At 52.9% G+C, this 17,538-nt stretch overlaps 1 protein-coding gene across 1 annotated transcript in view; it reads left to right on the top strand.

Moving 5' to 3' along the window:
* Positions 1-17,538, top strand: part of MYO1D (myosin ID) — a 260,781-nt gene that overhangs the window by 119,181 nt on the left and 124,062 nt on the right. The window contains exons 15-16 of the mRNA XM_054176932.1: positions 4,810-4,976; positions 15,296-15,503. Of these exons, the coding sequence (XP_054032907.1) occupies positions 4,810-4,976; positions 15,296-15,503 (375 nt within the window). The remainder of the gene's footprint in view (positions 1-4,809; positions 4,977-15,295; positions 15,504-17,538) is intronic.

Raw genomic sequence — 17,538 nt, 5'->3', positions numbered from 1 at the left:
TTCCTCCTCCATGCTTTAGAGCTCATTAGATGAGAGAAGGGATAAGGACAGAGGAGGGAAATGTGTGCTGGGTTGTTCAGCCAGCCCCACTGATGGCTTCCTGGAGATGAAGGCTGTCAATCCGGAGAGGAGAGGCAGGGGAGGAGGGAGAGTCAGACAAAAAGAGTTACAGGGAAGGAGGGGTGGGGGTGAGGGAAAGAAAAGGAAGAGAGATGCAAGTGCAGAGAGTGCTCCTGGAGAACCTCATCATTTACAGCCCTGGCAGCCAAAGGACTTCCCCTGTCAGTAAGGAACAGGAAAGGCACCCACAGTAATCCAGCAGAGAGAGCAGCCCTCAGCAGAGCAGCAGGGGCAGCAGGACATGTGCTGCACAAGCACAGCAGCTGTGTGAGGCTGGCTGCTGGGGCTGCCCAGGAAAGCACTTGGGTTCCACCTGCCAGAGCTCCCTGCCCAAAGGACTCTCTGGGGAAGCCTGGAGGGCTGCAGTGCATTTGGGATACCAGCACTGGGAGCTGGCCCCCCAACTCTGCCCCCTCAACTCTGCCCCCTCAGCTCTGCCTCCTCAACTCTGCCTCCTCAACTCTGCCCCCTCAGCTCTGCCCCCTCAGCTCTGCCCCCTCAGCTTTGCCCCCTCAGCTCTGCCCCCTCAGCTCTGCCCCCTCAGCTTTGCCCCCTTAGCTCTGCCCCCTCAGCTCTGCCCCCTCAGCTCTGCCTCCTCAGCTCTGCCCCCTCAGCTCTGCCCCCTCAGCTCTGCCCCCTCAGCTCTGCCCCCTCAGCTCTGCCTGCTCCACCACCACATTTCTGAGCCTTCAGACCTAGCTGAGGCTCTGTCTGTGCCGAGGTCCTCTCTGTGCTGAGGCTCTGTCTGTGCTGAGGCTCTCCCTGTGCTGAGGTCCTCTGTGCTGAGGCTCTCTGTGCTGTCCCTCTTGTCCTGGCACTTCCAGCCCTTCTCAAAAGTCCCTCCCCAGTTTTCTTGCAGTCCCCTTTCAGGTATTGGAAGGTTGCTTTAAAGTCTCCCTAGAGCATTATCTTCTCCAGGCTGAATAGGCCCCAACTCTCTCAGCCTGTCCCCACAGGGGAGGTTCTGATCCTCTTGGTGTCCTCCTCTGGAGCCTCTCCAGCAGCTCCAGGTCCTTCCTGTGCTGGGGGCCCCAGAGCTGGAGGCAGTGCTGCAGGTGGGGGCTGAGCAGAGCAGAGGGCAGAATCCCCTCCCAGTGCTGCTGCTCTGCCTGCTCTGGCTGCAGCTCAGCGCAGGGCTGGCTCTGGGCTGCCAGGGACCACTGCTGCTTTCACCCTGGGTTTTGGAGAAAGAGCTGTGAAAAGCATGGTTTGGTGCTGCCTTTCCCTGGGGAACCACATTGCTGTGCCCCCTGAAGCCCACAGCAGCTGACCCTGCTTGTGCCACACCGTCTGCAGGGAGCTGTGCTCCTCAGCTCCCACCCCAGGCTGCCCAAGGAGAGCCCTGCAGCATCTACACTGCATCCACAGCTTGCACTGTGCAGCTCTGCTCCTGAGGGAAGCAAGGGGAGAATCAGCAATGTGAGCCCAGGGAAGAATGAGAGCAGCCACAAGTGCAGGAGTGGTGGCCCCAAGTGACAGTGGCTGTGCCAGCCCAGGAACAGCAACTGTCCAGCAGCTCCCCAAAAGCAGGAGAGCTGAGGTGCAGCTGCTGTGCAAGGGCCCCAGGTGGCAGGTATTTATTAGAATAGAGTAGAATAGAACAGAATGAACCAGGTTGGAAGAGACCTTCAAGATCATCCAGTCCAACCTATCAACCAATCCAACACCACCTGAACAACTAACCCATGGCACCAAGCACCCCAGCAAGGCTCCTCCTGAACACCTCCAGGGATGGGGACTCCACCACCTCCCTGGGCAGCACATCCCAGTGGCCAATCTCTCTTGCTGGGAAGAACTTTCTCCTCCCCTCCAGCCTAAACCTCCCCTGGCACAGCTTCAGACTGTGTCCTCTTGTTCTGCTGCTGCTTGCCTGGCAGAAGAGACCAACCCCCAGCTGGCTCCAACCTCCCTGCAGGGAGTTGCAGAGAGCAAGAAGGTCTCCCCTGAGCCTCCTCTTCTGCAGGCTAAGCAACCCCAGCTCCCTCAGCCTCTCCTCCCAGGGCTGTGCCCCAGACCCCTCCCCAGCTTTCTTGCCCTTCTCTGGACACCTTCCAGCAGCTCAACCTCTTTGCTAACCTGAGGAGCCCAGAGCTGGACACAGGACTCCAGGTGTGGCCTAAGCAGTGCAGTGTACAGGGGCAGAATGACCTCCCTGCTCCTGCTGGCCACACTCTTCCTGCTGCAGGCCAGGCTGCCCTTGGCCCTCTTGGCCACCTGGGCACACTGCTGACTCCTGTTCATCTGCTGTCCACCAGTCCCCCCAGGTCCCTCTCTGCCTGGCTGCTCTCAGCCACTCTGTCCCCAGCCTATAGTTTTTGTGGCCTGGGGTTGCTGTGGCCAAAGTGCAGCCCCTGGCACTTGTTGAATGCCATCCTGTTGGCCTCTGCCCATCTGGCCAGCCTGGCAAGGTCCCTCTGCAGAGCTCTCCTACCCTCTAACTGACCAACATCTGCTCCCAGCTGGGTGTCAGCTGCAAACTTGCTGCTGACTGACTCAATGCCCTCATCCAGATCATCAATGAAGATATTGAACAGGCTGGGGCCCAGCACTGATCCCTGGGGCACAGCACCGGTGCCTGGCTGCCAGCTGGCTGTGCTTACCTCCCTTGATCATAACCTGAGCCTTGCTGTAGGTTGGTGCTTCAGATGCTCCCCTTTGAGTTTATCTTTGCCTTGTGCTCTGAAGCAAGGCCCTCCACAAACTGCCCCTTTCTGAGCTGGCTGAGATCCTCCTCTGAGTTCTCTCCTTGGTTCTGCTGAGGCTCAGTGGCAGTAGGCTCTGCCTGCATATAAGAATAATAGATATGGATGTCAATAGATATTGATGGTATTGGTGTCAGTAGATATTGATGGTATTGAAGTCAGTAGATATTGATGTCATTGCTGTCAGTAGATATTGAGGTCATTGATGTCAATAGATATTGATGGTATTGATGTCAATAGATATTGATGTCAATAGATATTGATGTTATTGAGGTCAATAGATATTGAAGTCATTGATGTCAATAGATATTGATGATGGTATTGATGTCAATAGATATTGATGTCATTGATGTCAATAGATATTGATGTTATTGATGTCAATAGATATTGAAGTCATTGATGTCAATAGATATTGATGATGGTATTGATGTCAATAGATATTGATGTCATTGATGTCACTAGATATTGATGACATTGAGGTCAATAGATATTGAAGTCATTAATGTCAATAGATATTGATGATGGTATTGATGTCAATAGATATTGATGTTATTGATGTCAATAGATATTGATGACATTGAGGTCAATAGATATTGAAGACATTGATGTCAATAGATATTGAAGTCATTAATGTCAATAGATATTGATGTCATTGATGTCAATAGATATTGAAGTCATTAATGTCAACAGGTATTGATGCCATTGATGTCAATAGATACTGATGTTATTGATGCCAATAGATATTGATGTTATTAGTGTCAGTAGATATTGATGTCATTGGTGTCAATAGACACTGATGTTATTGATGTCAATAGATATTGATGTCATTGGTGTCAATAAATATTGATGGTATTGATGTCAATAGATATTGATGTCATTGGTGTCAATAGATATTGATGGTATTGAGGTCCACCTCAACATGAGGAGAAGCTTCCTTGCTGTGAGGGTGCTGAGCCCTGGAGCAGGCTGCCCAGAGAGGTTGTGGAGTCTCCTTCCCTGGAGATGTTCAAGGCCCACCTGGGTGTGCTCCTGTGTGACCTGCCCTGGGTGACTCTGCTCTGGCAGGGAGGGTTGGAACTGGATGATCTCCAGAGGTCCCTTCCAACCCCTAACATTCTGTGACTCCATGGTTCTGTGATGTTGCAAGAACTCAGCTGCCCTTCAGCATCCTTGTAGCCCTCCATAGATCCCTGTCCCTCTCGAGCTGGGGAGCCCAGAAGTGTCCTGACCTTGCAGCTGCTCTTAAGCCACCAAAGCTCATTCAGCTGATGGGGAGAGCTGACACAGAATCACAGAATCAGCCAGGCTGGAAGAGGCCTCCAAGATCCTCAAGCCCAACCTGCCACCCAGCACCATCTTATCAACTAAACCAAGGCACCAAGGGCCTCATCCAGGCTCTTCCTAAACACCTCCAGGGATGGGGACTCCACCACCTCCCTGGGCAGCACATCCCAGTGGCCAATCTCTCTGTCTGGGAAGAACTTTCTCCTCACCTCCAGCCTAAGCCTCCCCCTGCACAGCTTGAGACTGTGTCCTCTTGTTCTGGTGCTGAGAAGAGACCAACCCCCAGCTGGCTCCAACCTCCCTGCAGGGAGTTGCAGAGAGCAAGAAGGTCTCCCCTGAGCCTCCTCTTCTGCAGGCTAAGCAACCCCAGCTCCCTCAGCCTCTCCTCCCAGGGCTGTGCTCCAGCCCCCTCCCCAGCTTTCTTGCCCTTCTCTGGACATCTTCCAGCACCTCAACATCTTTCTTTAATTGAGGAGCCCAGAGCTGGGCACAGTACAGAACATCATAGGTTGGAAGGGACCTCCTGAGGCCATCAGGTCCAACCCCGCTGCCAGAGCAGCATCACCTGGGGCAGGCTGCACAGAAATGCATCCGGATGAGTTTTGAATGTGTGCAGGGAAGGAGACTCCACCACCTCTGTGGGCAGCCTGGCCCTGGCCCCCGGGGGTGGGTGAGTGACAGCCGCCTCGGTTTGTGCCCTCAGGAGCCCTACTACGTGCGCTGCATCAAGCCCAACGACAAGAAGTCTCCGCAGCTGTTCGATGAGGAGCGCTGCCGCCACCAGGTGGAGTACCTGGGGCTGCTGGAGAACGTCCGGGTGCGCAGGGCAGGCTTTGCCTACAGACAGACCTACCAGAAGTTCCTCCAGAGGTGAGGAGGGGGCTGGAGAAGGAGGGGGTGGAGAAGGAGGGGGTGGAGAAGGAGGGAGATGGAGAAGAAAGGGGGTGGAGAAAAAGGGGGGTGGAAAAGAAGGGTACTGGAGAAGAAGGAGGATGGAAAAGAAGGGTACTGGAGAAGAAGGAGGATGGAGAAGAAGGGGGTTGGAGAAGAAGGGGGCTGTAGAAGAAGGGGGTTGGAGAAGAAAGGTACTGGAGAAGAAGGGAGTTGGAGAAGAAGGGGGTTGGAGAAGAAGGGGGTTGGAGAAGAAGGGGGTTGGAGAAGAAGGGGGCTGGAGAAGAAAGGTACTGGAGAAGAAGGGAGTTGGAGAAGAAGGGGGTTGGAGAAGAAGGGGGTTGGAGAAGAAGGGGGCTGGAGAAGAAGGGGGCTGGAGAAGAAGGGGGTTGGAGAAGAAAGGTACTGGAGAAGAAGGGAGTTGGAGAAGAAGGGGGTTGGAGAAGAAGGGGGTTGGAGAAGAAGGGGGTTGGAGAAGAAGGGGGCTGGAGAAGAAGGGGGCTGTAGAAGAAGGGGGTTGGAGAAGAAAGGTACTGGAGAAGAAGGGAGTTGGAGAAGAAGGGGGTTGGAGAAGAAAGGTACTGGAGAAGAAGGGGCTGGAGAAGAAGGGGGTTGGAGAAGAAGGGGGCTGTAGAAGAAGGGGGTTGGAGAAGAAAGGTACTGGAGAAGAAGGGAGTTGGAGAAGAAGGGGGTTGGAGAAGAAGGGGGTTGGAGAAGAAGGGGGTTGGAGAAGAAGGGGGCTGGAGAAGAAGGGGGTTGGAGAAGAAAGGTACTGGAGAAGAAGGGGGTTGGAGAAGAAGGGTGCTGGAGAAGAAGGGTGCTGAAGAAGAAGGGGGTTGGAGAAGAGGGCTGAAGAAGAAGGGTGCTGAAGAAGAAGGGGGCTGGAGAAGAAGGGGGTTGAAGAAGGGGGTTGGAGAAGAAGGGGGTTGGAGAAGGAGGGGTATAAAAATATCATGGGGGGGGTGGGGGTCAAGTGGAGGGGGCCAAGCTCTTTTGGTGCACAGCAATAAGCCAAGGAACAGTGGAGGCAAACTGGAGCAGAGAAGGTTTCATCTCAGCATGAGGAGAAACTTCTTTCCAGTGAGGGTCCCAGAGCCCTGGAGCAGGCTGCCCAGAGAGGTTGTGGAGTCTCCTTCCCTGGAGACTTTCCAGCCCCACCTGGATGTGTTCCTGTGTGCTCTGCCCTGGGTGATGCTGCTCTGGCAGGGGGTTGGACTGGGTGATCTGTGGAGGTCCCTTCCAACCTCCTACATTGTGATTCTGGAGAGTGAAGCAGCTCAGCCTGCTGCAGGCAGCTCAGGCCTCAGCATGAAGAGTGTGGTCTGGCTGTCACCCCTGGAGTGGGAAGTCTGAGGTGTTCCAGGCTTGTGATCCTCACTCTGGAGCAGGTGGGTGGGCATGAGTTTGGTTGGGTAGCTGCTGTTAGGAATGGGAGAGCACAAGTCTAAGGCAGACTCTTGTTGCTCTCCTTTGGTGGCAGCAGATGTGTTTAGAGAGGTTCCAGTACCTGAAGGGCTCCAGGAGAGCTGGGGAAGGACTTCTGACAAGGGCTGGGAGTGCCAGGCTGAGGAACAATGGCTTTGAGCTGGGGGAGGAGAGACTGAGAGTGGAGAGGAGGAAGGAACTGTTGAGACTGAGGCTGGGGAGACTCTGGCACAGGCTGCCCAGGGAGGCTGTGGGTGTTCCCTCCCTGGAGGTGCTGAAGGCCAGGCTGGATGAGGCCTTGAGCAAGCTGTGCTGGGGGGAGGTGTCCCTGCCTGTGGCAGGGGGGGATTGGAACTGGCTGAGCTTTGAGGTCCCTTCCAACCCAAACCCATTCTGGGATTCTGTTTATGTGGCTGAACCTCTCTGCTGCTGAAATCCATTTGCTCTGTTACTGTCTGCAGCAGGAAACTGTCAGGAGGTTCTTCCCCAGAGCACAACCCTAACCCCAGAGTTAATTAACTTCTCTTTTCTCTCTGAACATGGTTTAATTGCTGCAGTGAGAGGCAGACACTGTGTGTCTTTGGGGTTGCTTAGCCTGGAGTGGAGGCTCAGGGGAGACCTTATTGCTGTCTACAGCTACCTGCAGGGAGGTTGTGGCCAGGTGGGGGTTGGGCTCTTCTCCCAGGCAAGCAGCAGCAGAACAAGAGGACACAGTCTCAAGCTGTGCCAGGGGAGGTTCAGGCTGGATGTTAGGAAGTTCTTCCCAGAGAGAGTGATTTGCCATTGGAATGTGCTGCCCAGGGAGGTGGTGGAGTTGCTGTCCCTGGAGATCTTCAAGAACAGCCTGGATGAGGCACTCAGTGCCATGGTCTGGTTGATTGGATAGGGCTGGGGGATAGGTTGGGCTGGATGGTCTTGGAGGTCTCTTCCAACCTGGTTGATTCTATGATCACAGAAACCTTGGCTCTTAGGAGAGCTGTGCTGGGAGCTGTGAACTCTGGTGGCTCCCCCATGCCTGCTGCCTGTTTGTGTAGCTGGGGAAGGGGAAAGATGGTGTGGAGCTGGAGGCTTTAAAGCACAGCTGCCCTTGAAAGCTGTCAGGGGCTCTAGGCAGGCTTGGGGAAGGGTTGTGGTGTCAGGGAGCAGATTTATTTTGGGCTCTGCCTCACTATAATTAGCAGTGAGGTTGGGGTTTGGCTTGCTGTGGCATCCAGGCCCTTGCTCTGAGCCTGTGGCACTGCACTGCACTGCACTGCACTTGCCATGGGAGGGCAAAAGGAGCAGGGCTGCCCCAGTGTTCCACTGCTGCTCCCAGCACCCTGTTTGCCTTGGGGTGTCTTTAAGCAGCATAATCCTGGGCTGCTTATAAAGGAGGAACAGAACTCAGCATCTACTCTGCTCAGGTTTTTAGTCCTCTGACATCTTATTGCTGCACCCTCAGCAAGCTTGCAGGTGGCACCTGAGGCAGCTGAGGCATGGGATCCAGCCAGAGGGACCTGGGCAGGCTGGAGAAGTGCAGCCATGGGAAGTGCATCAGGTACCACGAGGCCAAGCACAGGATGCTGCACATGGGTTGGGACAAACCCCAGGATCAATCCAGGCTGGGGGTGAAGGGCTGGAGAGCAGCCCTGTGGAGAAGGACTTGAGGGTGCTGGAGAGTGAGAAGCTGGAAATAAGCTGGCACCAAGCACTGCCAGCCCAGAGCCAGCCTGGCCTGGGCTGAGCCCCAGCAGGGTGGGCAGCAGGGGCAGGGAGGGGATTCTGCCCTCTGCTGTGCTCTGCTCAGACCTCCCTGCAGGGCTGGGGCAGCTCTGGAGCCATCAGCACAGACAGGGAGCTGGGGGAGCAGGGCCAGAGGAGGCCACAGCAGTGCTGGCAGGGCTGGAAGCCCTCTGCTGGGAGCCAGGCTGAGAGAGTTGGCCTTGGGCAGCCTGCAGGAGAGAAGGCTCCAGGGAGACCTTCTGGTGGCCTTGCAGTGCTTCAAGGGCCCAGCAGAGAGCTGGGGACAGATCTTTGAGCAGGGCCTGATGGGACAGGACAAGGGGGGATGGTTGGAAAGGGCAAGAGGGAGCTTGAGAGTGGAGAGAAGGAGAAAGGTTTGGCACTGAGGGTGGGAAGAGCCTGGCCCAGGCTGCCCAGAGAGCTGGGAGCTGCCCCATGGCTGGCAGCAGTGCAGGGGAGGTTGGTTGGGGCTGTGAGCAGCCTGCTGGGGCTGGGGCTGTCCCTGCTGGCTGCAGGGCTTGGACTGGATGAGCTTTGGGGGTCCCTTCCCAACCAAAACCATTCCATGATCTTTTCCTGGCCCTAGCAGGAGCCCAGACCTGGCCAGGATGTGGAGGTTTTGCTGCCACTCTGTCTGCCTCTTTTTCCTCTCTGCTATTTCAGTGTCTCCAGGTAGGAGATTTTCCCAGGGAATGAATTACTGCAGGAGCATTTTGCTGTTGAGAGCAGGGAAGAGAAAAGCAGTGTGAAATATTGCTGTGCTGTGTGTGTGTGAGGGAGAGAGAGAGGAGCAGTGCTCCTGCCAGCCAAGTGTGAATGCAAAGTGGTCTGTGCTGAGGCTGAGGAGGGTTTGGAATGTGCCTGATTTATTTATCAGTCCCAGAGCCACAGAAGGGTTTGGGTTGGAAGGGACCTCAAAGCTCATCCAGCTCCAACCCCCTGCCATGGGCAGGGACCCCTCCCCCCAGCCCAGCTTGCTCAAGGCCTCATCCAGCCTGGCACTGAACACCTCCAGGGAGAGGGCAGCCACAGCCTGCTTGGGCAGCCTGTGCCAGAGTCTCCCCAGCCTCACTCTCAAGAATGTCTTCCTCATCTCCATTCCCAATCTCCTCTCTCCCAGCTCAAAGCCATTGCCTCTGAACCCTTCCACTCCAAGCCTTTGTCACAGGTCCCTCTCCAGCTGCTGCTGTGTGTGCTGGAACCTCAGGCTGATGCTGTGCCCTGCTCAGACACCTCCACCTTATCCTTCTCCAGCAGCTCATTCAGAAGCCCCCTCTGAGGGGTGAAGCCCCCCTGGGCTGTGTTTCCCTCCAGGCTCCTTTGAGGCTGTTGGGTGACCTCTGCAGTGCAGCCACTCCCCCTGAGAAGCTTTATTGCTGCATCCATGGAGCAGTGGCTGGAAAATGCTGAGTGCTGAGGCATTGAGATGGATGCTGGGCTGGGCCTGGGGGCTTTGCAGTAGGGAAGTGGTGGAGATTGCTGCCTGCTGGCTTTCTTCAGAACATGCATGTGGGTACTGGCACGGTGCAGATGGCTTGGTGCAGCCCTGATTGTCTCCATAAATCTTGTGCAGAAACTCCCTGCTGCTTTTGGCCAGCAGCTGCTCCCCTCGTGGCTGCCTGGCAGGGGTGGTAAATCTCCCAGAGAGCTGTGTCCAGCCCAGGCACATCCCTGCTTGATTTGCAGCCCCCTTGGTTCTGCTCTGCACTCAGCTGCTTGCAGTGGGGCTGGGAGGGGAAGGCTGAGCACTCCTCACTAATGTCTCTGGCAATGAGCTGGGCAAGGGCACTGAGGCAGCCTCAGCAGGGCTGCAGATGACACCAGATTGGGTGGGAGTGTGGAACTGCTGGAGGCTCTGCAGAGGGGTCCAAACAGGCTGGATCCATGGGCTGGGATCAGTTGCATGAGGTTCAGCAAGGCCAAGGGCTGGGTCCTGCACTTGGGTCACAACAACCTGGGGGCTGGGGGCAGAGTGGCTGGGAAGTGCCCAGCAGAAAAGGCCCTGGGGGTGCTGGGTGACAGCAGCTGAAGGTGTGCCAGGGAGTGCCCAGGTGGCCAAGAAGGCCTCCAGCAGCCTGGGCTGGAGCAGCAATGGTGTGGGCAGCAGGAGCAGGGAGGGATTGTCCCCATGTACTGAGCAATGGTGTGGGCAGCAGGAGCAGGGAGGGATTGTCCCCATGTACTCAGCACTGTGTAAGGCTGCACCTTGAATCCTGGGGTCAGGTTTGGGCCTCTCCCTGCAAGAAGGACATTGAGAGGCTGGAGCAGGGCCAGGGAAGGGCAGCAGAGCTGGGGAAGGGTCTGGAGAGCAGGGCTGGGGAGGAGCAGCTGAGGGAGCTGGGGGTGTTCAGACTGGAGAAGAGGAAGCTGAGGGAGACCTCATTGCTCTCTGCAGCTCCCTGAGAGGAGGCTGCAGTGAGGTGGGGGTTGGGCTCTGCTCCCTAGGGTCAGGTGGTAGAAGGAGAGGAAATGCCCTGAAATTGTACCAGGGGAGGCTGAGGTTGGACATAAGGAACAACTTCTTTGCTGCAGGAGTGGTCAGGGGTTGGCACAGGCTGCTCAGGGAGGTGGTGGATTCCCCAGCCCTGGAGGTGCTCAGGAAACCTGAGGCCATGGCACTTGTGGCCATGGTTCAGTGGCCATCGTGGGGCTGGGTTGCTGGTTGGACTCAGTGACCTCTGAGAGCTTCTCCAAACAAAACAACTCCACAGCTCTGTGATTCAATCAACAGCAGCTCCAGGCAGCAGTTGGTGCTCACACAAGCTGTGGCTCTCAATTATCACAGCATCACAGAATCCCCAAGGTTGGAAGAGACCTCAGAGATCACCAAGCCCAACCTGGCACCACAGACCTCCTGACTAAACCATGGCTCCAAGTGCCACATCCAAGCCCCTCTTGAACACCTCCAGGGATGGGGACTCCACCACCTCCCTGGGCAGCACATTCCAATGGCTAACAACTCTCTCAGTGAGCAACTTTCTCCTCACCTCCAGCCTAAACTTCCCCTGGCACAGCTTGAGACTGTGTCCTCTTGTTCTGCTGCTGCTTGCCTGGCAGAAGAGACCAACCCCCAGCTGGCTCCAACCTCCCTGCAGGGAGTTGCAGAGAGCAAGAAGGTCTCCCCTGAGCCTCCTCTTCTGCAGGCTAAGCAACCCCAGCTCCCTCAGCCTCTCCTCCCAGGCTGTGCTCCAGACCCCTCCCCAGCCTTGTTGCCCTTCTCTGGACACCTTCAAGTCTCTCAATGTCCTTCTTGAGCTGAGGAGCTCAGAACTGGACACAGGACTCCAGGTGTGGCCTCGGCAGTGCTGAGCACAGGGCACAAGGACTTCCCTGCTCCTGCTGGCCACACTCTTCCTGCTGCAGGCCAGGCTGCCCTTGGCCTTCTTGGCCCCCTGGGCACACTGCTGGCTCGTGTTCAGCCAGCTGTCAATCAGTTCCCCCAGCTCCCTTTCTGTTATCCTCTGCTCTGGTGAACAACTTGTTAGAAGTGGCCACCAAAGTGAGGGAGAAGGGAAAATCTCTCCATGCTTTTGAAGCCCATCTGTTCTGACACAGGAATTGATTGCAGTTGGCTTCTCACAGTGAATGTCAGCAAAGCAAAGCTGCTCTTCCTGACAAGAAAAACAAATTGCAGAGGAGTGCTGAGAGGGTGAATAATGGCAGTGCCAAAGGTGCAGGAAGGCAGTGCTGAGGTTTGTCAAGCTGCATCAGGTTGGTGCTGATGAAGTGAGCTCCTCTCAGGGGTGGTTTGGGTGGTGTTAGGGGTTTTTATTTCCTCTAGCTCAGAAAATCAGAGCATCACAGAATGCCTTGGATGGGAAGGAGCCTTCAAGGTCCTCTAATCCAACCCCTGTGCCATGGGCAGGGACACCTCCCACCAGCCCAGGTTGCTCAAGGCTTCATCAACCCTGGCCTTGAACCCTTCCAGGGAGGGGACAGCCACAGCCTCCCTGGGCAACCTGGGCCAATGTCTCACCACCCTCCCAGAGAGGAACTCCTTCCTTACATCTAATCTAAATCTACCCTTTTGCAGCTAAAAGGCCTCTCCTGTATTCAGCTTTCTTGAACTTTGAGGGTCCTGATTCCCACAGATGACATCTTGAGGCTCCTCTGTCCCTGATCACTGTTCTTAGGCTTTAGATCACAACAGTTTCTGCAGGCTGCTGAAGCCTGACCTTCCCTACCTGAAGGGAGGTTGTAGCCAGGTGGGGGTTGGTCTCTTCTCAGCACCAGAACAAGAGGACACAGTCTCAAGCTGTGCAGGGGGAGGCTTAGGCTGGAGGTGAGGAGGAGGTTCTTCCCAGCAAGAGAGATTGGCCATGGGAATGTGCTGCCCAGGGAGGTGGTGGAGTCCCCATCCCTGGAGGTGTTTAGGAAGAGCCTGGATGAGGCCCTTGGTGCCTTGGTTGAGTTGCTACGATGGTGCTGGGTGGCAGGTTGGGCTTGAGGATCTTGGAGGCCTCTTCCAGCCTGGCTGATTCTGTGATTCTGTGTCAGCTCTCCCCATCAGCTGAATGAGCTTTGGTGGCTTAAGAGCAGCTGCAAGGTCAGGACACTTCTGGGCTCCCCAGCTCGAGAGGGACAGGGATCCATGGAGGGCTACAAGGATGCTGAAGGGCAGCTGAGTTCTTGCAACATCACAGAACCATGGAGTCACAGAATGTTAGGGGTTGGAAGGGACCTCTGGAGATCATCCAGTTCCAACCCTCCCTGCCAGAGCAGAGTCACCCAGGGCAGGTCACACAGGAGCACACCCAGGTGGGCCTTGAACATCTCCAGGGAAGGAGACTCCACAACCTCTCTGCGCAGCCTGCTCCAGGGCTCAGCACCCTCACAGCAAGGAAGCTTCTCCTCATGTTGAGGTGGACCTCAATACCATCAATATCTATTGACACCAATGACATCAATATCTATTGACCTCAATAACATCAGTGTCTATTGACACCAATAACATCAATATCTACTGACATCAATGACATCAATATCTATTGACCTCAATAACATCAATATCTACTGACATCAATTACATCAATATCTATTGACCTCAATGACATCAATATCTATTGACATCAATACCATCAGTATCAACATCAATATCTATTGACAATGACATCAATATCTATTGACATCAATATCTATTGACTTTAACACTGTCAATATTTATTGACATCAATATCTATTAGAGACATCAATACCATCAATGTCAACCTCAATATCTATTGACATCAGTATCTATTGACTTCAATATCTATTGACATCAATACCATCAGTATTTATTGACATCAATATCTACTGACATCAATGACATCAATATCTGTTGACATCAATACCATAAATATCAACATCAGTATATAAATTCATCAATGACATCAATATCTGTTGACCTCAATATCTATTGACCTCAATGGCATCAATATCTATTGACATCAATGGCATCAATAGCTATTGACATCAATGACATCAATATCTATTGACCTCAGTGACATCAATATCTATTGACATCAATACCATCATCAATATCTATTGACATCAATGACATCAATGTCTATTGACATCAATGACATCAATATCTATTGACATCAATACCATCATCAATGTCTATTGACATCAATGACATCAATATCTATTGACATTAATGACATCGATATCTATTGATATCAATGACATCAATATCTATTGACATCAATGACATCAATATCTATTGACATTAATGACATCAATATCTATTGACATCAATACCATCATCAATGTCTATTGACATCAATGACATCAATATCTATTGACATTAATGACATCGACATCTATTGATATCAATGACATCAATATCTATTGACATCAATGACATCAATATCTATTGACATCAATAACATCAATGTCTATTGACATCAATGACATCAATATCTATTGACATCAATACCATCATCAATGTCTATTGACATCAATGACATCAATATCTATTGACATTAATGACATCGATATCTATTGATATCAATGACATCAATATCTATTGACATCAATGACATCAATATCTATTGACATCAATGACATCAATATCTATTGACATTAATGACATCGATATCTATTGATATCAATGACATCAATATCTATTGATATCAATGACATCAATATCTATTGACATCAATGACATCAATATCTATTGACATTAATGACATCAATATCTATTGACATCAATACCATCATCAATATCTATTGAAATCAATGACATCAATATCTATTGACATCAATACCATCATCAATATCTATTGACATCAATGACATCAATATCTATTGACCTCAGTGACATCAATATCTATTGACATCAATACCATCATCAATATCTATTGACATTAATGACATCAATATCTATTGACATCAATACCATCATCAATATCTATTGACCTCAATGACGTCAATATCTATTGACATCAATACCATCATCAATATCTATTGACATCAATGACATCAACATCTATTGACATCAATGACATCAATATGTATTGACATTAATGACATCAATATCTATTGACCTCAATAACATCAATATCTATTGACCTCAATGACATCAATATCTATTGACATCAATGACATCAATATCTATTGACATCAATGACATCAATATCTATTGACATCAATACCATCATCAATATCTGTTGACCTCAATGACATCAATATCTATTGACATCAATACCATCATCAATATCTATTGACCTCAATGACATCAATATCTATTGACATCAATGACATCAATATCTACTGACCTCAATGACATCAATATCTATTGACATCAATACCATCATCAATATCTGTTGACCTCAATGACATCAATATCTATTGACATCAATACCATCATCAATATCTATTGACCTCAATGACATCAATATCTATTGACCTCAATGACATCAATATCTATTGACATCAATGACATCAATATCTATTGACATCAATACCATCATCAATATCTGTTGACCTCAATGACATCAATATCTCTTGACCTCAGTGCCATCAGCGTCCATTGACACCACCACCACCATGGCTGTCTGTTGGCATCAGTGCCATCAGTCACAATGATGTCTCAGCGGATGCAGGCAGGGCCTGCTGGGCTGTGTGGCTCCTGGGGGCCCGGAGGTTGAGGCTGCAACTGCCCCTTGCAGGTACAAGATGCTCTCGGAGTTCACTTGGCCCAACCACGACCTGCCCTCGGACCAGGAGGCGGTGCGGAAGCTGCTGGAGGCCCACGGCTTCCAGCACGACGTGGCCTACGGCAAGAGCAAGATCTTCATCCGCACGCCGCGGACGCTCTTCACCCTGGAGGAGCTGCACGCCAGGATGCTGGTCAGGATTGTCCTCTTCCTGCAGAAGGTAAAGCTCAGGGCAGGCTCCCTCAAACCCCTGTGCTGCCTTGTCAGCCTCACACACCCCTGGCAGCCACAGATTGCTCGGTGCCTGAGTCCAGCTCTGGGCTCCTCAGGTCAGGAAAGAGGTTGAGCTGCTGGAAGGTGTCCAGAGAAGGGCAAGAAAGCTGGGGAGGGGTCTGGGGCACAGCCCTGGGAGGAGAGGCTGAGGGAGCTGGGGTTGCTTAGCCTGCAGAAGAGGAGGCTCAGGGGAGACCTTCTTGCTCTCTGCAACTCCCTGCAGGGAGGTTGGAGCCAGGTGGGGGTTGGGCTCTTCTGCCAGGCAAGCAGCAGCAGAACAAGAGGACACAGTCTCAAGCTGTGCCAGGGGAGGTTCAGGCTGGAAGTGAGGAATAAATTCTTTCCAGCAAGAGAGACTGGCCACTGGGATGTGCTGCCCAGGGAGGTGGTGGAGTCCCCATCCCTGGAGGTGTTGAGGAAGAGCCTGGATGAGGCCCTTGGTGCCATGGTTGAGTTGATCAGATGGTGCTGGGGGAGAGGTTGGACTGGATGAGCTCAAAAGTCTTTTCCAACCTGGTTAATTCTATTCTATTCTATTCTATTCTATTCTATTCTATTCTATTCTATTCTATTCTATTCCATGCCATTCCATTCCATGCCATTCCATGCCATGCCATTCCATGCCATTCCATTCCATTTTGATTTGGCTCACGCTGCTCTGGCAGTGTTGGCACTGAGGTCTGGATGCTGGGGGCTGGGCTCTGAGCTGCAGGGCCTGTAAGGATGCTGCTTGAAACCTTGCTCTCCACTCAGGGAGAGCAGGTCAGCCAGAAACCTGGGGGAGCTCTGTGGGTGAGTGTGAGAGTGCTGCACAAGTGCTGCTCAGACAGAGCTGACCTGCAGAAAGTCCCTTGGGGGACATTGAAGATCAGCCTTGATGTGGCCCTGGGCAGCCTGCTGTAGTTGGAGGTGACCCTGCTGACAAGGGTTGGACAAGGTGACCTTGGAGGGTGCCTTCCAACCTGATGCAATCTGTGGATGCTAGCTGATGGAGTGTGGCAACTGCAAAGGTGAAACTCCTGAGGGTCTCTCCTGCCTGGTATCAGGAGAGGAAATGGCCTGAAATTGTGGCAGGAGAGGTTGAGGTTGGAGATGAGGAAAAATTCTTTTGCTGCAGGAGTGGTCAGGGACTGGCAGAGGCTGCCCAGGGAGGTGGTGGAGTCCCCAGCCCTGGAGGGGTTCCAGAAACCTGTGGCCATGGGATGTGGGGCCATGGTTTAGAGGCCGTGGTGGGGTTGGGTTGGCCTGGGTGATCCTGGAGGGCTTTGCCAACAAAACAGTTCTGTGATTCTGTGAGAGGGCTGAGAAGGAAAGACAGAGTGGGGGAAGAGACAAGGAAGTCAGGGAGGAAGAGCAGGGGCAGGGTTCCCCAATGAGCACCTCCCCAGCTGTGGGTTGTGGTGCAGGCTGTGGTCCCTCTCACCACAGAGCTGCATTAAAAATGGTTCAGTTTTCATCAGAACCTGCCTGAAATCCCTGCTGAGTTCAGCTCTGGCACTGTCAGGGCTGCCCAGGGCAGGCAGTGACTGGGGCAGGGGCTGGGGCAAACTTCAGCTTTGAGCATCTGTGTCAGTGTAAAGCTGAGAGTACAGCTGAGGGGCAGAGAGAAGGCTGAGGGGCAGAGAGAAGGCTGAGGGGCAGAGAGAAGGCTGAGCTGCACACTCGGGGCAGGGCCTTCCCATGAAGCAGTGTAGACAGCAGGTCAAGGGAGGTTCTTCTCCCCCTCCATTCTGCCCTAAGGAGACCTCATCTTGGAGTCCTGGGTCCAGTTCTGGGCTCCACACTTCAAGAGGGACAGGGAACTGCTGGAGAGAGCCCAGGGGAGGCTGCAAAGCTGCTGAGGGGCCTGGAGCAGCTCTGGGAGCAGCAAAGGCTGAGAGCCCTGGGGCTGAGAGCCTGCAGAAGAGCAGCCCCAGAGGGCAGCTGAGCAATGCTCAGCAAGAGCTAAAGGGTAGGGCTGAGAGGCTGGGGCCAGGCTCTGC

This window comes from Dryobates pubescens, chromosome 36 (genome assembly GCF_014839835.1).
Source record: "Dryobates pubescens isolate bDryPub1 chromosome 36, bDryPub1.pri, whole genome shotgun sequence".
Lineage (NCBI taxonomy): Eukaryota > Metazoa > Chordata > Aves > Piciformes > Picidae > Dryobates > Dryobates pubescens.
Note: the sequence above shows the minus strand (reverse complement) of the source record. Positions and strands in the feature narration are given on the sequence as shown.